The sequence below is a fragment of the Dryobates pubescens genome, chromosome 14 (genome assembly GCF_014839835.1).
Source record: "Dryobates pubescens isolate bDryPub1 chromosome 14, bDryPub1.pri, whole genome shotgun sequence".
In the NCBI taxonomy this organism is placed as follows: domain Eukaryota; kingdom Metazoa; phylum Chordata; class Aves; order Piciformes; family Picidae; genus Dryobates; species Dryobates pubescens.
In genome coordinates, this window is record NC_071625.1 from 4460590 (window position 1) to 4484875 (window position 24286).

At 65.1% G+C, this 24286-nt stretch overlaps 2 protein-coding genes across 2 annotated transcripts; one reads left to right on the forward strand and one right to left on the reverse strand.

Annotated features, from left to right (window-relative positions):
- Positions 1-929: 929 nt before the first annotated feature.
- LOC128897815 (sphingomyelin phosphodiesterase 5-like) lies at positions 930-8479 on the forward strand. The gene is made up of 8 exons (XM_054167542.1): positions 930-957; positions 3127-4121; positions 6137-6209; positions 6307-6447; positions 6538-6627; positions 6723-6786; positions 7487-7631; positions 8268-8479. The coding sequence occupies exons 1-8, from the start codon at positions 930-932 to the stop codon at positions 8361-8363; spliced, it is 1632 nt and encodes a 543-aa protein (XP_054023517.1). The 3' UTR covers positions 8364-8479.
- Positions 8480-9739: 1260 nt separating this feature from the next.
- On the reverse strand, positions 9740-23896 carry OPLAH (5-oxoprolinase, ATP-hydrolysing). The gene is given in 27 exon segments (XM_054167376.1): positions 9740-10282; positions 10376-10473; positions 10903-11063; positions 11146-11243; positions 11245-11304; positions 11853-12002; positions 12598-12732; positions 13804-13935; positions 14016-14200; positions 14689-14863; positions 15311-15412; positions 15492-15652; positions 15759-15910; positions 16426-16538; positions 16835-16973; positions 17492-17629; positions 17714-17884; positions 18366-18478; positions 18972-19243; positions 19335-19402; positions 19719-19857; positions 19933-20095; positions 20717-20912; positions 20997-21120; positions 21216-21330; positions 22272-22463; positions 23394-23896. Coding segments are annotated over 27 exon segments (3918 nt in total). The 5' UTR covers positions 23574-23896; the 3' UTR covers positions 9740-10096.
- Between the last annotated feature and the right edge of the window lie 390 nt (positions 23897-24286).

The following is a 24286-nucleotide window of genomic DNA, read 5'->3' on the forward strand; positions in this document are numbered from 1 at the left end:
AGCAGAGGGCCTTAGGGATTCAGGGATGGGGGAGCCTGTGGTGGTGGCACTGCGGAGGGTCCTGGGTCGACGCACCCGGGTATGGGGGGCCCTGGTGGCAGCAGGAAGTGACAGCAGGAAACCAGTCCGGGGACAACCGATCTCGTTGGAACCTCCCACCACGGTGAGCTGTGCCGCGCCGAGCTGTGCCATGCTGAGTTGTGGCATGCCAAGCTGAGCTGGGCCAAGGTGAGCTGAGCTGTGTGCCGTGCCAGCAGAGCCCGTGCTCCTCAGGTTGGGCACACACAGCAGTGCCCAGGTAGGTGGTGAGTGGAGGGGACACTGTGGACCCCGCCCCCACTGTGGTCAGTGCCAGGTGAGAGGACGAGGGGGTCAGCTGCACGGTGCCGCAGTGGTGGTGGCCATGCCCCCTCACCGACCGTGCCCAGCTGCTGCCCGCCCTGACTGCCCCCGGCGTGCCCGCGGCCACGCCGGCAGCGGAGGAGTTACGGCGCCGCCCAAACCGGTCCTGGCAGCTCCCCGGTCAAGGTGCAACTCGGTCACTGCCACCGGTGCTCAGCGACCCGGCACGGGGCTGCTGGCACGGTCTGGCACTCAAGGTGGGGAGCTGGGGGGTTGGTGGCACTTTGCCACGGTGCCCGTTGCCACGCACCCACGGCAGGAATGCCGGCGTGGGGCGGGTGGCAACCGGGCACGGTCGAGGTCACGGCTAATTAGTGCCCGCGCCGAGGTGAGCGGATGTTTGTCACCGCGGGGCCGTGGTATGGCCCAGGGAACGGTGACCGGGAGCCGGCGGTGGCCCTGAGGTGGCACTGAGGTGAAGGTGGCACTAAGCTGAAGGCGGTACTCAGACGGCACCGGCCGTGAGGAGATAACGCGGCCGCAGCGCCAGCCCCACCGGAGAGGCTGCAGCGTCGGTGCCGTCGGCGATGGCCCCCGGTGCCATGGCGTGTGGAGGTGAGTGCGCGGCACCTGGGGACAAGGGATGCAGAATGGCCACAGGGAGTGGCACAAGTGGTGGTGGCAGGTGGCATCAGCAGGGATCCAGGGCTGGCAAGGATCTGGCATGGATCTGACAAGGATCTGGCACAGGCAGGGAGCCAGGACAGGCAGGGTGCCAGCACGGGGAGCTCAGGGACTGCCTGGCCCTCAGGGAAGGAGCCATCCTGGCAGCACCGGGCATGGTGCCACTCGCCCCCTGGGCACCGGCAGCCACCATCAAAGACAGGGCTGGGCTGAAGGTGCCTGGCAGTGTTGCACGGGCAGTGCCCAGCAGTGGGGAGGGATCAGCTACCGCACCCTTTGCATCTGGCTGCTGGCAAACACGGCCCTAGGCAGAGCTGCAGTGAAGCAGGCAGTGCCAGTTCCTGCTGCTGGCACCGTGGGGCAATGCCAAATTCCTGTCACCAGGGATATGGGGCAGTGCCAGTTTCTGCTGCCAGTGTCACCGGGCAGTGCCAGTGTCTCCAGCTACCAGTGTAGATCCCACCAGCTCCACCAGTGCCACGGGGTTGATGTGGGTGGCAGCTCTGGCACCAACCCTTCTGGCTGAGGGCTTGGGGTGTGGAGAGCCCCTGGCACAGCTGTGGTGCTACTGCTGTGCCAGGCCCCGCAGCCTCAGCCTCCTGTGCAGGGCACTCATCTGCTGTGGGCGGCCGGACGCCGGCGTGGCTGGGAAGTGCCAGGGCCTGGCCTGAGTCACCTGGTGCCACCCACAGGGCCGTGGGGTAGGGGAATGCGCCAGGGTCCCGCCATGGCCTGAGCACTGTGCCCCATGGTGCCCGCTTTGGAACAGCACCCCTCAGGCAAGGGCACCCCAAGGCTTTGCTGTGGCCAGCGTCCCCAGTGCCCCCACTCATGTCCCCAGCGCTCCCACCATCCCCCCTGCTCCCAGCATTCCCAGTGTCTCCAGCATCCCCTCCATCTCCACCATTCCCGGTGTCCATCCCTAAGTGAAGCCCAGGGTCCCCAGCTGTCCCCAGTAACGGCTCTGGGGACTCCACTTACCGCAGCGGTCCCAGCATCCCCTGGTGACCTCCAGTGTCCCCAGCAATCCCAGCTGCCTCAGCATCCCCCAGCGTCCCCCAGCACCCCCAGCGACCTGTGTGACCCCAGCATTTCCAGCATTTCCAGCATTCCCAGTGCTCCCGGTGCCTTCCACGCCGGGCGTGGGTGTGATGGCGTGGGGCTGCTGAGTCAGGCAGGTGTGGGGCAGGCGTGGGGCTGCTTTGGGGTCGGTGTGGGGCAGGAGTGTGGCAGGAACTGGTTTGGGGTTGGTGTGGGGCAGAAGCAGACATGTGTGGGGTGGGTGTGGGACTGGTTTGGGGGTCTGTGTGAGGCAGATGTGGGAAACGTGTGGGGCAGGGGCAGGTAGAAGTGAGGTAGCACAATGAAGTGGAGCAGCTGTGGGGCAGGTGTGAGACTACTTTGGGGCTGGGGTAGGGCAGGAGAGGGGCAGGAGCAGGCAGAAGTGGGGCAGGTATGGGGTCACTGTGGGGCAGGAGAAGGGCAGAGGCAGGCAGAACTGGGGCTGCTGTGGGGCAGGCTGTGCGATGCCGGCGCCGGGAGGTGCCGGGGAGGAGCCGGTCGGTGGCCAGGGGCCACGGAACTCGCTGGGCCAGGCTGTCCGGTGGTGGCATCGTGACTGGCAGCCGGCGGGAGACATGGCGCTGGGCAGGGGGACACAGCCCTGAGCGCCCCGAGCCCGGTGAGATGGGGGGGGGGGGGGGGGGGGGGGCAGTGGGGTGGGCGTGGGGTGGTCATGTGGAGGTGGGGGGAGAGACAGGAGGTGGCACTTGGGCAAGGGCTGGGCTCCAGCTGCCGGCAGTGCCACGGGAGATGCCACCAGGCTGCACGGTATGGAGTAGCTCTGGAGGTCCCTGGGGACACCACAGTGACCCTGTGGGGACACAGCGTGGGGGTGGCAGCCCTGCTTTGGCCGTGCCAACCTCCCCCCCCCCGCACCACGGCAGCGCTTCCGCTGCAGCACAGCTGCCGCCGCGGGGGCTGCTCCCGGGGACATTCCCACGGTGGCAGCCGGGCCGCGGTGGCCTCAGTGGCTTCTGGGGCGGGGGGTCCCACTCCTGTCCCCTCTGTCCCCACCGACCCTGCATCTCTCTCTCGCAGGTGGCGCCAACAGCAGTGCTGGAGCCCCCGGACAGGAGCAGGGGGACGCTGCCATCCCCCTGAGCCCCCTGCCTAGTGCCGAAGCCCCCCAGGACCCCCCGGGCATGGCGTTGCCGCAGTCACCGTTCCGCTACCAGGCACAGGCAGCTCTGGAGGTGGTGGCGGAGGGGCTGCTGGCACCTGGGTACTGGGCCCTCAACCATCTCCTGGACCTGCAGCCCACCACAGCCGAGCGCAGGCAGCAGCAGCAGCAGCGGTGCGGGCGGTGCTGCGGCTGTGCCAGGCAGGCAGTGGTGGCTGTGGCCTGTGCCACCTTGCTGCTGCTCTGGCTGCCCTTGGGCACGCTGGGGCTGCTGCTGTGGCTGCCTCTGCAGGCGGCCCGGCGACCCTTCGCCTACCAGTACACAGCGGGCACGGTGCCGGCACGGCCCTGGGACCTCCGCCAGCGCCGAACCTTCACCTTCCTCAGTGCCAACGTCTGCCTGCTGCCCAGCGGCCTGGCCAAGTTCAGCAACCTGGGCCAGACGCCGCAGCGTGCCGCCTACATCGCCCGACAGCTGGCACCGGCCTCACCGGAGCCCGCCGGTGACCGCACCAGCCTGGTTGAGGCGTGGCGTGGCGATGCCAACAGCTATGGAGGGACCCTTGGCACCTCAGGGCAGGACGGTGGCAGTGTGGTGGTGGAGATGCCCTTGATGGCGGAGTCGGCGTCGCCGGTGCTGTCTGAGCACTTCCCAGATGACGCCGACTTCGTGTGCCTGCAGGAGGTGTTCGACCCCGTGGCCACCACCATCCTGTGCCGGCACCTGGCGGGCACCTTCCCACACCTGCTGTGGGACGTGGGTGCCCGGGGGCTGCGGCACGGGCAGCTGCGGGTGCTGGGCAGTGGCCTGCTCCTGGCCAGCCGGTACCCGCTGCTGGCTGCTGGCTACCACGGCTTCCCTAACGGCGCCGGTGAGGACGCGCTGGCGGCCAAGGGGCTGCTGCTTGCCCAGGTGAGCTGGAACCCCCCCAAAATGCCAGTGCCACGTCAGGGTGGATCTGGCTGGGGTCAACTGGGGTTTGCTGAATTTGGCCCAGTCTGGGTGGATTTTGCTGAATTAGGCCAAATTTGGTGGGATTGTGCTGAATTAGGCCAAGTTTGGCTGGGGTTGGTGGTCTTTGCCCTCACCGAGGTGGATTTTGGCCCAATTTGGTTGAATTTTGACTAATTAGGCCAGTGTTGGCTGAATTTTCATGCATTTGGGCAAATTGAGTGGGATTTTATTGAATTTGGGCAAATTTAGTGGGGTTTGCTGAATTTGGCTGAATTTTGGGGGATTAAATGAATTAGGCCAAATTTGCCTGGGCTTTGCTGACTTGGTGCTAATTGGGGTGGATTTGACTGAACTTGGCCCAGTTCAGTGGGATTGGTTGATTTGGGCCAAATTTGATTTGGTTTTGATTAATTAGGCACAAGTTTGCCTGAGTTTTTCTGAACTGGGGCAAATGTGGTGGGATCTTGTTGAATTTGACCAAAATGTGGTGGGATTTGCTTATTTGGGCCAGAATTTGAATTAATTTGGCTGAAAAGTGGCTGAGTTTTGATGAATTTGGCCAAATTTGGCAGGATTTCATCAAATTTGGCTTTGCATTTTGCTGCATGTGGGAGCCTTCCCCTCCCCCCCCCCCCCCCCCCAATATCTTGTTCATTTGAGCCAAATTTCTCTGGATTTGATCACATTTCACCAGATTTGGCTGAATTTGGCTGATTTGTGGTCTGATTTTTGTGGCCTGTGGCTGACTGTGGGTGGAATTTTGGCTGCATTTTGCTGCATTTGGCAGATTTTTCCTGGTTTTGTTCTTGGGTTTGTTTGGGTTTTTTTTTAAGGGATTTAAGTGAATTTAGATGAGGTAGAATTTAGCTGAATTTGGCAGAATTTTGCTGAATTTGGCAGAATTTAGCTGAATTTGGCAGAATTTTGCTGAATTTGCCAGAATTTTGCTGAATTTGCTGGGATATTTTTCCAGACTTCCCCGAATTTCACCAGATTTGGCCAGTCTTGATTGGAATGTGCTGAATTATCCTGGACCTGGATGAGTTTTGGTGGCTTCCATTTAATGTATGCAGATTTAGTGGGATTTGGCTGGGGTTTTTTTTGCCAGATTCCAACGAACCTGCCCACATTTGGCTGGATTTCTCTGGCTCTGAATGAATTGATTTGCAGAATTTCACTGGATTGGGTCAGATTTGGTTGGATTTGGCCAAATTTCACCCAATTTGGACTTCCCAGAATTTTGCTGCATTCCTTCAAGCTTGGACAGGTTTTGTAGAGCTCGGTGGGGTTTTTTGCCAGGTGTCACTCAATCTGGCCAGACTTGGATGGATTTGTCTCCATTTCTCTCCCACATGTTGCTGGATTTGACTGGATTTGTCCAGGTTTGATGGGGTTTGGTTAGATTTCCCCAGATGTCTCTGATTTTTCCCCCAGAGTTTGCTGTGTTTCTCTGGATTTGGCCTAATTTCTTTGCCAAAATTTTCTGGCTCCAACTGGATTTGTCCAGATTTGCCTGCGTTTGCCACATTTGGTTGGATTTGGCCAGATTTCACTGCCTCTGTCTGAGTGCTGATGGATGGCTTTCACTTTGCACAGTTTTTGTGGGATTTCCCTGGATTTCCCCCCAGATGCCATACGATTGAGCCAGGTTGTGATGGATTCTGCAGGGTTTGGCTCAATTTATTTACCAAATTTTGCCAAATTTGGCTAGATTGTGCCGGGTTTTGCTGTGTTTCCCTGGGTTTGGCTCCATTTATTTGCCAGTTTTTGCTGGGTTTGGCCAGATTCCAGTGCGTTTGGCTGCATTTTGCTGGGTTTCTCGGTGGCTGTGGCTGGATTTCCCCCCAAATTTCCCGGGATTTGTTCAGGTTTTGCTGGATTTGGCTGATTTTGTTTGCTGATTTCCCCTGACTTTGGCCCGGTGTGCCCGGACGTCTCGGGCCGTCCCCTCTGACGGTGCCATGTCCCTGTAGGTGCTGCTGGGCCGGGCGCGGGGCCAGCGGCTCGTCGGGTACCTGGCCTGCACCCACCTCCAGGCGCCCGCAGGTGAGGGGGGCACCCCCAAACCCACCCACCCCCAGCCCCACCCGGGCGCTGGCAGGGGAGTCCGGCGGTGCCGGTGACGCTGCCGGTGTCCCCCCAGCCGACGCCGCCATCCGTGAGGAGCAACTGACGCTGATGCTGCGCTGGCTGCGGCAGTTCCGCCAGGCGGAGCAGCGGGACGGGGACCTGGTGGCCTTTGACGTCCTCTGTGGGGACCTCAACTTCGACAACTGCTCCTCAGGTGGGGACCGGGGGACACGCGGTGGGGACACGGGGGCTGGGGAGCTGGTGACCCGGGGGTGGTGGCAGAGCCCTCTCCCTGTCCCCTCAGGTGATGCCCTCAACCAGCGGCACCAGCTCTTCCAGGTCTACCAGGACCCTTGTCGCCATGCGCCGGGGCAGGACCAGCCCTGGGCCATAGGTGGGAACTGCCACCCCCACCCTGACCTGTGACCCACCCCCGACCCCCCCCCCATGCCACCACTGGCCCCATCACTGTCCCCATCCCCACCAAAGGGACCCTGCTCAACTACCTGAAGATCTACGAGGAGCCTGTGTCCACCCCGGAGAAGATGAAGAGGTGACAGGATTGGGGGCATGGGGTTGGGGACACAGGGTAGGGGACAGGGGTTGGGGACACGGAGCAGGGGGACATGGAGAGGGGCTCCCATGGGAAATGCCACCCACACCCTGGGGTTGAGTGTATATGGGATGAGGAAGTATGGGGAGAGGATGCCATGGTTGGGGTCCCTGTGTCTCTGTGCCACCTAGTCCCCATGTCACCACAGCCCTGTGCCACTCAGCCCTATGCCACCATGTCTCTGTCACCATATTCCCATGCCATTGTGTGCCTACTCCAGCCTATTCCCAAGCCACCGTGTCCCTGTGCCAATGCATCCCCTTGCCCCAGCACCTTCATGCCACCATGTCCCTGTGCCACTGTCTCTTCATGTCCTCACGTGCCACCACCTCCCCACACCACTGCATTCCCATGCCACCATGTCCCCTGTGCCAGTGTGTCCCTATGTCACTATGTCCTACTGCCACAGAATCCATTCCCATGCCACATGTCCCTTTACCCTCACGTCTCCATGCCACCACCTCCCCATGTCGCTGCATGCCCGTGCCACCGTGTCCCTATGCCACCGTGTCCCTGTGCCACCACATCCAATTGTCCCTGCATCCACCCCCATGCCACGTGTCCCTGAGCCCCCTCATCCCCACGCCACCACGCCCCTGTGCCACCTTGCCCCGTGCCACCGCGCTGTCCCCTCCCTCAGGACGCTGTCCCAGCCGGGTGGCCGCCAGCAGTTCCTGGCGGCTCCGATCCTGTCCTCGGGCGCCCCGGACCCCGCGGCTGGTGCCGAGTGGCAGGGCCGGCGCGTGGATTACATCCTGCACCGCGCGGGCACCCCGCTGCGCACCGTGAGTGCCCGCTGCCCCTCCTGGACACCTGCGTCCCCTATGTCCCCTGTGCCCCCTGTGCTCCCCATGTCCCCCCATGTCCCTTGTGTTCCCTATGTCCCCTGTGTCCCCTATATCCCCTGCACCCCTTGTGTCTCCCATGTCCCTTGTGTTCCCTATGTCCCCTGTGTCCCCTGCACCCCTTGTGTCTCCCATGTCCCTTGTGTCCCCTGTGTCCCCTGTGTCCCCTGCACCCCTTGTGTCTCCCATGTCCCTTGTGTTCCCTATGTCCCCTGTGTCCCCTGCACCCCTTGTGTCTCCCATGTCCCTTGTGTTCCCTATGTCCCCTGTGTCCCCTGCACCCCTTGTGTCTCCCATGTCCCTTGTGTTCCCTATGTCCCCTGTGTCCCCTATGTCCCCTGCACCCCTTGTGTCTCCCATGTCCCTTGTGTTCCCCACGTCTCCTGTGTCCCTGGTGACTCCTGTGTCTCCCATGTCCTCAATGTCCCATGTCTCGCTGTCCTTTGTGTCCCTCATGAGCCCTCATGTCACGCCTGTCCCCTTGTGTCCCCCATCTCTCCCATGTCCCCATGTCTGCAATGTCACCCATGTGCCCCATGTCCCCTGTGTTCCCTGATTGCCCCATGTGTCCCTCAGGAGGCAGCTGAGGTCTCCTTCATCACCCAGCTGGCCACACGCTCCGACCACCTGCCCGTGGCCCTTCGACTGCGTGTGGCCCCCAGCATCCCCTGAGCCGCCTGGCACCAGCTCTGGCACTGCCACTGGCACAGGAACTGGCACCAGCAACCAGCACAGGAACCACCACTGGCACTGGTACAGGAACTGGCACCGGCACTGGCACCAGCACAAGGCAGGGGTCCATGCAAGGGGTGCTGGCACCCCACAAGCCATGTGCCTGGTGTGGGATGTGGTGGGACTGCCACGGTGAGGGGCTGGGGCACTGGCATCACCCTGGGTGCCATGGTGGGTGGTCTGGCATTGGTCTGGCACTGGTCAGGCACTGGTGCAACCTGTCTGACAGCAGTCCAGCAGTGAGCTGGCACGGGTCTGGCAGTGAGCTGTCACTGGTTTGGTATGGGTCCAGCAGTGATCCAGCACTGATCTGGCACTGGTCCGGCACTGGTCTGGCACTGGTGGCACCGGCGGTGGCCTTGGCAAGCAGAGCACAATAAAGTCTGGAGCCCGTGGGGTGGCTCTGTGCCAAGCTGACCCCTCTGTGCCCTCAGTCTGTCCCTGGGCATGTCACCTTGGCCACCAAGAGATGGGGGGACACGGAGGGAACCCCTGTAGCTGCATGGCAGGAATCCTGGGGACCACTCCATGAGAATTCTTGGGGACAGCTCCATGGGGACACTGTGGGGACCACTCCATGGAGACAGACCCCTGGGGACTGATCCATGAGGATCCTTAGGGATGAGGACACTTGGGCATCATTCCTCCATTTTGGGGACCATTCCTTGGGCTCCCTGGATACTCCCTGGCTCAGGGGTGGCCTGGTTGGGACCCCCTCAAACACACCCAAGGCAGGAAGGAGCTCCAAAGGGTCTTTATTGGAAGGCACTGAGCTGGGGAGATGTGGAGCAGGGGTCAGGGACAGAAGCCCCCTCTCAGGGCTGCCCCACAGTGGGGTCCCCTCTGCCTTGAGGACAGGGCTGAGAGTGAAGGGCTGGAGCTAGGGGGCTGGGTGCTGCCCCACAGCCTAAAGCTGGGAGTGGAGCTGGGGGGCTGGGGGCTGCCTCATAGTATAGAGCTGGGAGCTGGGGAGATGCCTCATTGGCCTGTAGCTGGGAGTGGAGTTGGGGGTCTGGGGGCTGCCCCATGGTCTGTAGTTGGGAGTGGAGTTGGGGGGCTGCCCCATGGTCTATAGTTGGGAGTGGAGTTGGGGGGCTGCCCCATGGTCTATAGTTGGGAGTGGAGTTGGGGGGCTGCCCCATGGTCTATAGTTGGGAGTGGAGCTGGGGGTCTGGGGGCTGCCCCATGATCTATAGTTGGGAGTGGAGTTGGGGGGCTACCCCATGGTCTATAGTTGGGAGTGGAGCTGGGGGTCTGGGGGCTACCCCATGGTCTATAGTTGGGAGTGGAGCTGGGGGTCTGGGGGCTGCCCCATGATCTATAGTTGGGAGTGGAGTTGGGCATCTGGGGGCTGCCCCACAGCCTAGAGCTGGGAGTGGAGTTAGGGGCTTGGGGGCTACCCTATGGCCTATAGCTGGGAATGGAGTTGGGGGCCTGGGGGCTGCCTCATAGCCTAGAGCTGGCAGTGGAGCTGGGGGTCCGAGGGCTGCCTCAGTACAGAGCTGGGAGTGGGGAGCTGCCCCATGGGGTGTGGGTACCTTGGGTTGTGGGAGCTGCCCCCCAGGGTGTGCATATGGGTTAGGGGGGGTGCCCCATGGTCTGTGGGTGCCAGGGGTTGGGGGGCTGCCCCACGGGGTGCCGGTGGCTGCCCCACAGGAGGGGGCCAGAGCCCCTCAAACAGCCTCCTGCGCCCGCCGGTACTCGAAGACGCTGCCGCGCTCGACGAAGCTTTGGGGTGCCCGCGGCCGCGCTGCCGGCTCGGGGGCACCACTGCCGGCGCCACCACTGCCGGCGCCACCGTCACCGTCCCCAGGGGCCCCGAAGCCACCCCCGCCGGGAGTCAGCAGGCGGAAGACATCCTGTGGTGGGCAGAGGACAGGGCTCATGGGGTGCTGGGGGGTGCTGGGGCAATACTGGGGGGCACTGGGAGGTCCCTGTGCCATGGTGCTCACCCCTGGCTTCACGGGCACCGAGGTCTTGCCCCCCAGGTTGATGGTTCGGCCGTCACGGAGCAGCAGCAGGTTGAGTCCTGGGGCACCTGGGCTGCCCCCTGGGGGATATGGCGTGGGTCACGGGGGGCATGGAGGGGTACTGGGGGGCGCTGGGAAGTGATGGGGGCCATAGGGGACCACGGTGGGTCATGGGAGGTGCTGGGGGACAAGGGGGGCCATGGAGGGTGATGAGGGGTCGTGGAGGGCACTGGGGGTCCGTAGGGGCCAGAGCAACCACTGGGCAGTGATGGGGTGAACTGGGGGGGGGGGCAGGGCACTGAAGGGCATTGGGAGGCACTGGGGACCATGGGGGGGTGATGGGGGTCATGGGAGGTCCGTAGGGGTCAGAGGGGGCACTGGGCACCATGGGGGCCCCAGCCCTGACCTCTCAGGCCATGGAGCAGCATGCTCAGCACCATGCCCGTGGGGGCCATGGCGGTGCTGGGGGTCTCAGGGGGTCCTGGGGGTGCCGGGGGGTCCCCACTCACCCCTGAGGCCGTAGGGGGGCCGCGCTCGGCGCTCGCTCAGCACCGCCAGCTCCAGGGGCTCCCGGAACAGCAGCTCCCGCACCACGCCATCGCCCCCCCGCTGCCGGCCGGCGCCCCCCGACCCTCGGCGCAGCTCGAAGCGCTGCAGCACCACCGGGTACCTGGGGCGGGGGGCACGGAGGGGTCACTCCGGGGGTCCGACCGAGCCCTCCCTCCCCGCTCCCCCCTCAGACCACCACCCACCGCAGCTCCAGGATCTCGGGGTCGGTGATGCGGGTGTTGGTCATGTGGCTGTGCACACCGCTGCGACCCCCCCAGTGCGGGCCGGCCCCCGCGCCCCCCCGCCACCGTCTCGTAGTAGCCCCCCCGGGCCGAGCCGAAGGTGACATTGTTCATGCAGCCCTGGGGAGGGGCGACCGAGGGCGGGGGCGAGACGGACACAGGCACCAAAAGTGCGGTTTGACCCCCTACCACCCCCAACCCCTTGGACCCCTGCCCCTAATTCACAGCACCACAAGACCACCAGCCCCCTGAGACCCCAACCCATGGTACCTCTAGCATCCTGAGACCCCCAGCTCCTGAGGACCCCGACCCCAAATTCCCAGCACCATGAGACCCCCAATTCCTGTGTCCCATGGCATCCTGGGATCCCTGACCCCTGGCACCCCATAATCCCCAACTCTTGGGACCCCAGGCCCCCAGCACTCCTAAACTCCAGGGACTTCTAGCCCCCAGGACCCCCAACCCTTGGGACCTCTGACTCCTTTGGGACCCCTAACAACAGAGCAGACCCCAAACATCCACAACCCCCAGGACTCTCAACCCCTGGAACCTAGCACCCCAGCACCCCAGACCCCTGGGATCCCCAACCCCCTGGAACCTTGGCATCCCAAACCCCCAGTACCCTGGACCCACCAACCCCTGGGCCCCGTGTCCCCCCCAGGTGCTACCTGGGAGGCGGCGCAGACCCCAAACGCTCTGAAGATGACATCGACCACGCGCTGGGAGGTCAGGACGTTGCCTCCCACCACAGCAGCCTCGGGGGAGGGGTCCAGGATGGAGCCCTTGGGGATCAGCACCCTCACCGGGGCCAGGCAGCCCTGAGGGGCAGGGAGTTGTGACCCCCTGGGCTCTGCCACCCACCAGCAGCCCTCTGAGCCTCCCCCAATGGATCCTGCCCCACACCCCAAGGACCCCAAGAGCCCCTCTGGACTTTGCCCTATAGGAGCAGGGGCTCAGGAAACCCCCCACCCTGGAGGACTGGGGTCCCAGGACCCCCATGCACACTAAGGGAGTCTGCTTCCAGGACCCCATCTCCCAACAGCCCAAGGGGTCCCAAATCTGGGGGTCCCACAGCCGTGGGGGCATTCCACATCCCTGGGGGTGGGGGTCCCAGCTGGGGGTCCCACAGTGGGGGTGTCCCGGAGATCTCACAGCCTGGAGATCCCAAAGATGAGGGGCCCCATAGTCCAGGGATGCCCCAGCTGGGGGTTCCACAGCCCTGGGGGTTTCCCACAGTTGCCGGGCTTCCACAGTAGGGGGGTCCTGGAGGTCCCATAACCAAAAGACCCCACCAATGGAGGGACTCACAGCCCTGGGGCGCCTCAGTTAGGGGTCCCACAGCCCAGATGAGGATGCCACAGCCCTGGGGCAGGGGTCCCTCACCCCACCGTGGGGTGGAGGTCCATGTCCCACCTGGTTGAGGGGGATGTCCCGTCCCACCATGCAGCGCAGGCAGTAGATGAGGGCAGAGAGGGTGATGGCACGGGGGGCGTTGCAGTTGCCATAAACCTCCATCCCTGTGCCCGAGAAGTCGAAGGTGGCACTGCCCTGGTGGCGGTGGGGACAGCAGGGGACATGGTGAACCATCTCCATCCCCAGTGTCCTCACCGTGGCCCCACCAGGGCCGTGGTCATAGCCATGGCAGGGATGGTGGGGACGTGGTGAGGATGGTGGGGACATGGTGGGGGGATGGTGGGGATGTGGTGAGGGGATGGTGGGGATGTGGTGAGGATGGTGGGGACGTGGTGAGGGGATGGTGGGGATGTGGTGAGGATGGTGGGGACGTGGTGAGGGGATGGTGGGGATGTGGTGAGGATGGTGGGGACGTGGTGAGGGGATGGTGGGGATGTGGTGAGGATGGTGGGGACGTGGTGAGGGGATGGTGGGGATGTGGTGAGGATGGTGGGGACGTGGTGAGGGGATGGTGGGGATGTGGTGAGGATGGTGGGGACATGGTGGGGGGATGGTGGGGACATGGTGGGGGGATGGTGGGGATGTGGTGAGGATGGTGGGGACATGGTGGGAGGATGGTGGGGACATGGTGGGGGGATGGTGGGGATGTGGTGAGGATGGTGGGGACATGGTGGGGGGATGGTGGGGATGTGGTGAGGGGATGGTGGGGATGTGGTGAGGATGGTGGGGACGTGGTGAGGGGATGGTGGGGATGTGGTGAGGATGGTGGGGACGTGGTGAGGGGATGGTGGGGATGTGGTGAGGATGGTGGGGACATGGTGGGGGGATGGTGGGGATGTGGTGAGGATGGTGGGGACATGGTGGGAGGATGGTGGGGACATGGTGGGGGGATGGTGGGGATGTGGTGAGGATGGTGGGGACATGGTGGGGGGATGGTGGGGATGTGGTGAGGGGATGGTGGGGATGTGGTGAGGATGGTGGGGACATGGTGGGGGGATGGTGGGGATGTGGTGAGGGTATGGTGGGGACGTGGTGAGGATACTGTAGGGATGGTGGGGGCATGGTGGGGATGGAAGGGACACGTTGAGGATGCCGTGGGGATGGTGGGGACACGGTGGGGGACAGCAGGGGTGTGGTGGGGGTGGCCTCATGTCTCTCTGAACCCCGTCTCTGGGGATTAGGGGCGACACCCCCATCACCCCTCACCTCCTGGGGGTCCACCTGCACCCGCAGCCGGATGGGCGTCCCGTCGTCCATGAAGTCCTCGGCCTCCACCGCCATGCCCCAGCGCGCCGCGAAGTCCTTCAGCATCTCCCTGACGGCCACCTCGGCGTTGGCCTGGAGACACGGCGGTGTCACGGCAGGCACAAGGGTCCCAAGGGGGTCCCGGGGGGGTCCCAAGGGGTGGGGGCTCCCACCTGGATGTGGGCCATGTAGGCCTGGACGACGGGCAGCCCGTAGTGGCGGATGAGCTCGGTCACCAGCTGGATGCCCTTCTGGTTGGCAGCCACCTGTGCCCGCAGGTCCGAGAGGTTGTCCTGCAGGTTCCTGCTCCCGCTGCAGCCTGGGATATGGCCCGGGGACAGCAGTGCCTCTGTCACAGCTGCGGGGACAGCGAGAGCACCTGGTCAGATCCTGGCCCTGCCAGCCCCAGTGTGTCCTCATCATGGCCTCACCACCCACACCACATCCTCACCACGTTCTCACCGTTCACGCTGCGTCCTCACCATGGCCTTGCCGTGTCCTCGCTGTCCCCACTGCATCCCCATCATCCCCACTGCATCCCTGCTGTGCCCACACCAGCCCCACCTCATCCCTCCCACGTCCCTGCCAGCCCCACCATGTCCTCACCATGTCCCCACCACATCTGTGCCAATTCCCACCATGTCCCCACCATCCCTACACCATCTCCATCACATCCTCACTGTGTCTCCACCACGTCCCTGTCCTCCCCACTATGTCCCCACTATCCACACCATGCCCCTGCTGTTCCCCATACCATCCCCACCACGCTTCTCACCATCCTCACCACGTCCCTACTGTCCTCACCATCCCCACCACATCCCCACCGGGTCCCCAGCACAGACCCACCCTCCTCCTGGAAGACTCCATCCTTCACCAGTTTGAAGGACACAAAGACAGCTCCCTCCTCGCACAGCGCTTTGGAGTGTGGTGGCATGGAGCCGGGCGTGATGCCCCCGATGTCGGCGTGATGCCCACGGCTGGCCACGAAGAACACCGGCTTGGGGACACCCGGCCAGAAGACCTGGGGACAACCCAGCACTGAGACCTGGGAGGTGGGGGTCCCGCACCTTGGGGAACCTTAGGGGCTCCTGTGCCTCGTGGTCCTCACCAGCTTCTTGGGGTCCCACCAGCTCCTCAGATCCCCATGGTCCCAAAGTCTCCCTGGGGTCCTACCAGCTCCTTGGGATCCCACCAGGTTCCTGGGGTCCTTGCCAGCTCCTCAGGGTCCCACTAGCTTCCCAGGGTCTCGGCAGTTTCCCAGGATCTTCACCAGCTCCCCTGAGTCCCACCAGCTCTTTGGGTCCCCCACCAGCTCCCCAGGGTCCCACCAGCTCTTTGGGTCCCCCACCAGCTCCCCAGGGTCCCACCAGCTCCCCATGGGCCCAGCATCTCCTTGGGTTTCCAACATCTCCCCAGTGCCCTCAGGGGGGTTCCTGCAGCTCGGGGTGCCCGGGGGTCCCGCACTCACAGGGGTGATGACGGTGAGGTCAGGGAGGTGGCTGCCCCCCGCGCAGGGGTGGTTGCTCAGGATGACGTCCCCCTCGTGAAGGTCCTCGCCCAGGTTCCGGATCTGCCAGGGGACCAGGCTGGGCTCAGCAGGTCCTGGACTGGGGTAGGGTTGGGCTGGGGGAGTGCTAGGGGGGTCCTACCTGGAACTGGACGGTCTCCTGCATGGCCCCCAGGTGGACAGGGATGTGGGGGGCGTTGGACACCAGCCCCCCGTCCGGCCCGAAGAGCGCGCAGGAGAAGTCCAACCTCTCCTTGATGTTGGTGGAGATGGCTGTGCGCTGCAGGATGCGGCCCATCTGCTCTGCAGGGCGGGGGACACACAGGGAGCACCCTCAGGAGACAGACCCCCAGCCCAGCCCACTGCCCCACAGAGCTCCCTCCCCCGACCCATCGCCCCCCAGCCCCACCTGCGATGCTCATGAAGCGGTGGGAGAAGATGGAGAGCTGGACAGGGTCCAGGTGGGGGCCCACGGCCTGGGGGGGCCCTGAGCCCACATCGATGGAGATGTCACCGAAGGGGGTGAGGCTGGCAGTGCAGCCTGGCTCCACCACGATGGTGCTGGTGGTGTCACCAGGAGATGGAGAAGTGGAGAGTTACTTGGGGTTCCACTGGCTCCCTAGGGTCCCCTTCAGCTCCTTGAGGTCCCACCAGTTCCTCAGGGTCCCCACCACCTATCCAGGGTCACCACCAGGTCCTTGGGGTTCTCACCAGCTCCCCAGAGTCCCCACTAGCTCCTCGGGGTCCCCATCAGCTCCTCAGAGTCCTCACCAGTGCCCTGAGGTCCTCACAAGCTCCTCAGTGTCCCATCAGGCCATCAGGGTCCCCACCAGCTCCTAGGGGCCCCTACCACCACCCTAGGGTCCCACCAGCTCCTTGGGGTCCCCACCATCTCCTCGGGGTCCCATTGTCACCCTGGAGTCCCCACCAACAACTAGGGGTCCTGATGTCACCCCAATGTCTCCATCAGCTTCCTGGGGTCCCACAAGATCCTTGGGCTCCCCAGCAGCTCCCTGAAGTCCTGACCATGTCCCTTGGGTCCCACTGTCACCCGGGGCTCCCACTGGTGTCCTCACCTGTTCTGGTCGATGAGGATGGCAGGGCCAGGGATGCTGTGGTCACAGGCCAGGTCCTGCAGCAGGAACACAGGGGTCTCCAGGTACCCCCCTTCGAAGTAGCACTGGGTCACCTGTGGGGCCAGCTGGTCACCCCTAATGTGCCACCCCGGAGTCCCCCAGTCCCTTCCAGACTCCACTGGTTCTTGGGTTCCTACTATCTCCCTTGGGGTCCTGCTGTCACCTTGGGGTCCCCATCACCTCCTTTAGGATCCTGCTGTCCCCCTGGGGTCCCCATCATCTCCCTTGGGGTCCTGCTGTCACCTTGGGGTCCTCAGGGTCTCGCCATCTCCCTGGGGCTCCCCCATCTCCCTCGGGGTCCCACTGTCACAGCGGGTCACCCCCAGTCCCTCCCAGCCCCCCGCCTGACCGTCTCCACGCGGGGCGGCTTCCCGCTGGGTGCCAGGGGCGTCTCGCAGCGGATGCCACTGGTGCCAGTGCCCCGCACCCGGACGTCGTCCACCAGCACCGGGCGCTGCGGGATGGTGAAGCCAAACTCCACCTGGTACCTGGGGGGGGCATGCAATAAGTGGGCACCGGAGACCCCCGGGCATGGGGTGGTAGGGTCAGGATGAGGGTCATGGTGCCAGGATGGGGGTCATGAGGCTGGGACTAAGGGTACCGGGATCAGGATTGTGGCACTGGGACAAAGATCATGGTGCCAGGTGGGAGTCACAGTGCCAGGATGGGAGTCATGGGGCTGGGGTGGGGGTAATGGTGCCAGGTTGGGGATTATGGTGCCAGGATGCGATTCATGGTGCCAGGATGGGGGTCTGGTGCCAGGGTGGGATCATGGTGTCAGAATGGGTACAGTAGTGCCAGGATCAGGGTCATGGCATTGGGACAAAGACTATGGTGCTGGGATGGGGATCATGGCACTGGGAAGCAGGATGGCAGTGCCAGAATGAGGGTGGTGGTGCCAGGACAGGGATAGCAGTGCCAGGCAGGGATGGCAGTGCCAGAAGGATGGTAGTGCTGGGAGGTGGATCACAGCACTGGCAAAGGGGCTGGCAGTGCCAAGACGAACCGGCTGGTGAAGGCAGCGTAGAAGTCACCGGCACGGCAGGAGCTGGCAGTGGGTGGGTGCCCCTTGGCAGAGCACATCAGGGCGCAGTCGGTGCCCTCGTAGCGCAGGTGCAGGAAGGCTTCCGTGTGGATCTGCTCCCTGTGCCACAGCCCTGTCAGTGCTGGAGGGGGTGCCCATCCCCCTGCCCATCCTGGTGCCCGTTCTGGCGCCCCCGGTGCTCACCCGGTGAAGCCCTGTGCCTGCAGCGCCTCCTGGCACTGTCGCTCCAGCGCGGCGATGCGCTCGTCCAGCTGGGCAAAGGCAGCCGGCTCGTAGCGGAGGGCACAGGGGGTCTGTGCCTCGTGTACCACATCTGCCAGTGCCAGCCCATAGGCTGACAGCACCCCGCTGTACCTGTGCCATGGCCATGCCAGCTGGTGCCAGCACTGCCACTGCACCCCGGCCCACCCACAGGGACACCCACAGGCCTGGTGACAAGGAAGCTCCCCATGTCCAGAGCCCATGCCCAGGGGCACCCCCAGACCCCACCCCCAGGGGAACCGCCAAAACCAGCACCCAGGGGCATCTCCCAACCCTGCACCCATGGGCATCCCCCAGACTCATTACCAAAGGCATCCCACAACACATACCCAGGGGCACCCCCACACAAGGGTACCCCCAGACCCCATAGGCACACCACTAACCCCACACCCACAGGTACCCCCAGACCCATCACCCACGGGCACCCCTGAACCCAGCACCCAGGCAGCCTCCTTTCAGTGGTGCCAGCAGAGGGGCAACAGAGCAGTGGCACCTCAGAGAGATGGTGGGGACCTCCCATGTGCCCCCAGCCCAGTGTCCCCAGCCCCCTGCCAGTGCCCCCAGCAGCACCCACTTGTGGATGAAGACGCGGGCCATGCCCAGGGCCCGGGCGATGGCACAGGCGTGCTGCCCGCCCGCGCCCCCGAAGCAGGCCAGCACGTGCCGGGCGGTGTCGTGGCCCCGAGCCTGGAAGGGAGGGGGACATTGCCAGATGCTGACACTGGTACCCGTGGGACCCCCCCACCCTAGCCTGAGGCCACCCTTGGGGTCCCCACCAGTCCCCTGGGGTCCCACCAGCGGCTTGGGCACCCCATCACCCCGGGGTCATGCTGGCACCTTGGGGGTCTCTATCAGGTCCTTGAAGTCTTCCTGTCACCCTGGGGTCAAGCTGGCCCTTTGGGTGTCCCTGCCAGCTTCTTGGGGTCCTGCTGCCATTCTGGGGATCCTCATCATCTCCCTGGGGTCCCGCTGTCACCTTGGGCCCTGCTGTCATCATCTCCATCACCTCCCTGGGTTCCTGCTGTCACCCTGGGGTCCCTGCCAGCTGCTTGGGGTCCCACTGTCGCCTTGTGGTCCCCACCATCTCCCTGCGATTCCACTACCACCCTGGGGTCCCTGCCATCTTCGTGGGGTGCCATTACCACCCCCTGGTCCCCGCCAGCCATCGGTGCCACCCCACCTGCGTCAGGGCGCGGATGGGCCGGCACATGGCCTCGTTGGCCACCCGCACAAAGCCCATGGCCACCTCCTCCACGGAGAGCGGCTGGCGGGCGGCGGCGGCCCCGGCAGCGGCGTGGAAGGCGTCGATGGCGGCGGCCAGCTGGCGGAAGGCCCGCGCCGCCGTCTCACGGCACAGGGGCTGGTCCTCCCCCGGCCCGAAGATGCGTGGGAAGAACTCGGGCAGCAGGCGGCCCAGGCACAGGTTGGCATCGGTGACGGTCAGCGGACCCCCTGTACCCGCATGGGCGTGGTGAGGGTGCTGGCACCTGCCGGCACCACACGAGGACCACCCCGGCGCAATGCTGGCACCACGGGCACTCACCTTTGCGGTAGCAGGCTGGGCCAGGATGGGCACCTGCTGACTCCGGGCCGACCACATACAGCCCGGACCTGGAGGGGAGAAGCTGGTGGGAGCAGGAGGGACCCGGCTGTGCCACGGCCAAGCTGCACCTAGGCTCTGCCAAGCCCCACTGTGCCTTGCTGAGGCACCCATGGGTGCTCTGGGCACGTGAGCCACCCACCACAAAGAGCCTGGTTTTGGAGAGGAGATGCCAGCGGGAGCATCAGGGTCTTGGCTGTGCTATGACCTGGTTCTGCCAAGTCCCCTCGTCCCACCCACCCACTACAGCCGAGCCGAGCCCAGGCTCTGCCAGGTCCCACCACGCCCTGCTGAGGCACCCATGGGTGCCAGGTGCCCCCCACCCACCTGAAGAAGAGGCGGGAGCCTCCCCCAGCCGCCACGGTGTTGATGTCGAGCTGCGGTGCCTGGATGCTGATGCCAGCGGTGGTGGCCTCGAAGACGTGTTCGTAGGCACCCGCGAAACGGCTGACGTCGGTCGAGGTCCCTGGGAACGCGCAGCTGAGCCCTGCTGGCACCTCTGCCCACCTGGCCCCTCCCCCCCGCCCCCAGCCCCGCTCACCTCCCATATCGAAGCCGATGACGGGCTGGGCATGGGCACGGGGGGTGGTGACAGCGTAGCCAACCACGCCACCCGCCGGGCCCGACAGGATGGCGCGGGCACCGCTGAAGTGCTGCATGGGTGTCAGGCCCCCGTCCGAGCGCATGAACAGTACCGGCACCTCCTGCGGGCACGGGATGGGCACCCAGGGGTGGGTACGTGGGGTGGGTGCTTGCGGGGGTTCCGATGGGATAGGCTCGCATCAGGGGTCCCAGTAGGATGGGTACCCATGGGGGGGTCACAACGGGATGGGCACCCACGGAGGATCCTGGCAGGGTGGGTGCCCGTGGAGATTCCAATGGGATGGGTGCCCAGGGGATGGATGCCTGTGGTGTCCCGGTGGGATGGGTGACTGTGGCGAGTTCTAGCAGGGTGGGTGCTCGTGGGACCTCTAATAGGATGGGTGCCCAAGGGGATTTTGGTGGGATGAGTGCCCACTGGCATGCCAACAGGGTGGGTGCTCATAGTGGGGGTCCTAACGGGATAGGTGCCCATGTGGGTCCTAATGGGATGGGTGCCCATGGTGGGTCCCAAGAGGGTGGGTACCCGTGGGGGTTCCAATGAGATGGGTGCCCATGGGAGCTCTAATGGGATGGGTTCCCACCAGGGGTCCCAATGGGATGGGTGCCGATGAGGGGTTCAGGTGGAACGGGTACCCCTGTGAGTGGGGCTGCAGCAGGATGGGCACCCATCGGGAGGTTCCTGGTGGGCTGGGCACCGTGGGGGGGCCGCTGGGCGCACTGACCTGCAGCTGGCGAGTGAAGCCGGCGCGGAAGCTGCGCAGGTAGCGGTGGATGCAGGGGGTGAGGTAGGCATCTGCGCAGGCTGTGTACCCGCGTGGCACTGCCCGCACCATGCCCGCCACGGCCGACGACAGCGACACGTGCTGGAAGCCCAGCTCTCGTGCTAGTGCCCCGACTTGCTCCTCATGCCCGGGCCAGCTGCCGTGGGGCAACACACACCGCGGTATGGGTTGGCCGTGTCTCACCCACCCCACCGTGCCCCCCATGCCCCCTGGCACTCACGCGTAGGAGTGCAGCAGCAGCACGGCCAGGCTGGTGATGCCCCGCGCCAGCACCCGCTCCAGCTCCTGCCGCAGCGCTGCCAGGTCCAGCGGGCGCTGCACCTGCAGGGCACCTCCCGTCGAGCCTGGGGACAAGCCAGGGGGTGACAGCCAGGGATTCCGCTGTGCCACCTAGTGTGTGTCCTCCTCCCGCCCATGCCATGGCGGTGCCGGTGCCCACCTTGCAGCAGCGGCATGGCCTCGGTGCCCGGGAGCTGGCAGCCGGGCTGGTGCGGGATGAGCCGCTCGTCCACCTCGATCACCTCCTCGTACAGCACCTCTGGCACTGCCACCTCCTGCAGCGGCACGGAGGTGTCACCCGGGGGGCCAGCAGGCAGCCCCTGACATGCCACCCGCCCGGGGACACGGTGGCCCGGCTGCCGCTGGCTCCCAGCCGTCCGCGGGCACTGGCACATGGCCGTGGTTGGCGCCGGGCCGTGGCCGCGACCCAGCGGCGCTCACGGGACGCAGCGCCCGGGATCCGGTGACTTCCCGCTGCCACCCGCGCCAAGGACATCGGCGGCGGGCAGAGGACACTGAGCTGGGCCCCACCGAGCCCGGCCGGTGTGGGACACACGGAGAGACAGTGCCCCGACCCCCCTCTCTGTGGTGCACACGGGGACGTGCCAGCCCGAGCCGGCACCACGTGGGTCATGTGGGGACGCAGTGCCCTCGGCCGTCACAGGGACATGGTGCCAGCCCGGGTCCGGGCAGTGTGGGTCACGAGGACATGGCACCACAGCACAGGACAGCGTGGGGCGGGGATATATGCCACTCTGAGCCTGGGTGGTGTGGGTGACAGGGACATACCACCACAGCATAGCACCTTGTGGGGCAGGGAGATGTGCCACCTTGAACCCAGGTGATGTGGGCCACAGGGATATGCCACCACAGCATGGCACAGTGTCAATCACGGGCACATGCCACCCCACTCTCAGAGTGGGTCACAAGGATGTGCCACCACAGCATGGCACAATGTAGTCACAGGGATGTGCCACCACAGCATGGCACAGTGTGGTTACCGGGATGTGCCACCACAGCATGGCACCATGTGGGTCCCAGGGGCATGCCAGTCTAAGCCTTGATGGTGTTGGTCACACCAGGATGTGCCATCCCAGCCCCAGATGACATGGGTCACAGGGATGTGCCACCTCAACCCCATGTGGTACGGGCCATGGGGAGCTGCCACCTCAATCCCACAGCAGTCAGCGGGTACCATGGTGGTGCCAGGCCTCACCAGGTCAAAGATGTGGGGCCGGGCCTGGCTGCCGATGTGCAGGAGGTCGCGGAAGCCGCGGGTCACCAGCAGTGCCAGGCGCTCGCCCTGGCGCTCCAGCAGCGCGTTGGTGGCCACCGTGGTGCCCATGCGGATCCATTCGATGCCAGAGGTGTCCAGGGGCTGGTCCCGTGGCACCGGCACCCCTGTCTCCTGCCAGTACCGCGGGCATCAGCCCCCAGCCCCATTATGGACCCCAAGACCCTCCACAGACCTCTAGCTCCACCATGGACACTCAGCCCCACAGCTCTACCATGGGACCCCAGCCCCATGACCTCACTACAGCCCCTCAGCCCCACCACAGCCCTTCAGCCCCATGGCTTCATCATGGATGCCCAACCCCACCTGAGACCCTCAGCCCCGCCATGGACCCTCAACCCCATAGGTCTACCATGGTCCCCTACCCCTGTGACAGCACCATGGACCCCCAGCCCCACCACAGACCATCAGTCCCATGAACCCCACCACAGACCATCAACCACCACGGATCTCTGACCCCACAGCTCCACTATGGACCCCCAGACCCAGTGTGGACCCTCAGCCCTTCCACAGCTCTGCAGCCCCACCACAGCCCCCCAGCCCCATGGTCTCCCTGTCCCAGGGTGAGTGCAGGGTCTGGGGTGCTGGGGCATGTGGGACATTGGAGGGCCTTGGGGTGGGGGACGTCTTGGAAAGGATCCGGGTGGGGGCTCTCAGTGGGAGGGTGCCCAGGGTGGGGGGTCCCAGGACGAGATCCTGGGGGAGGATCCTGGGGAGGGTCCCGGGTCAGAGTCCCTGGGAGAGTGGGCGGGAGGGGGGCGGGAGTGCCCCAGAGAGGAGGGTCCCGGGGCAGGGAGTCAGCAGAGTTCGGGTGTCCCAGGGGAGGGTTCCCAGGGGCTCCGGGGAGGGGTCCGGGGGCTGTTCCGGGGGAGTCTCAGCAGGATCCAAGCAGTCCCGAGAGTGTCCCGGGAGTTCTGGGGGGGGTCTCAGCGGTCCGGGGGTGTCCCGGGGAAGTCCCAGGGGGAGTCTCAGCGACGTCCTGGGGAGGTGTCGGGGGTCCCAGAAGGGGCCCGGAGGCGTCCCGGGGGTGCCCCCTGGCCGCACCTCCTCCAGGACGCGGCGGATGCCCTCGGTGGGGGCGTCATCGTAAGCGGGGTCCTCGGAGAGCAGCTTGAGGACGCGAACGCGGCCGCCGGGACACCGGGCGAAGACGTCGGTGAAGGTCCCGCCGCGATCGATGGCGAACTGGAACCCACTGGGAAGAGGAGCTGCCGCCGCCGCCATAGCGGGACCGGAGCGGACAGGACTGGACCGGACGGCTCAGGACGGGACCGGACGGCTCGGGACAGGACCGGACGGCGCGGGACGGTCCGGTACGGCTCGATATGGATCCGTACGGTCCGGTCCGGCTCGGTACGGCCACTGTACGGTACCGCTCGGTATAGTACCGTATGACACGGTACGGCACCGGACGGCCCGGTACAGCCCGGAACGACCCGGTACGGCTCGGTATGATCCGGTACGATACCGTAGGGCTCGGTTCAGCTCAGCTGGGCTCGGTTCCGTCCCGATAGGCCCCCGCCGCACCCGCTCCCTCCGCCGCTCCTGCCCGGACAGCGCCGAGCAGCGGCCCCCCAGAGGGCGGGGCCTGAGCGGGGGGCGTTGTCGGCGGGGGCGGTGCCACTAGGCTGGGGGGCGGGATCTCGGGACGTGATTGGCGGACAGGGGGCGGGGACATAACCTGGTGCGTACTGGGAGGAGCTGTGGAGTACTGGGTAGAACTGGGGAGTATTGGGAGGCACTGTGGAGGCGCCGTGGAGTACTGGGAGGGACTGGGAAGGCACTAGGAGGGGCTAAGGGGCACTAGAGAGGGACTGGGGTGTGCTGGGAAGGACCTAGAGGCCACTACGAAGCACTGAGAGCTTACTGGCAAGCTACTGGCAGGCAGTGGAAAGACAGTATCGCCGCCGCGGGCGTGCCGCCAGGACGGGGCGTGG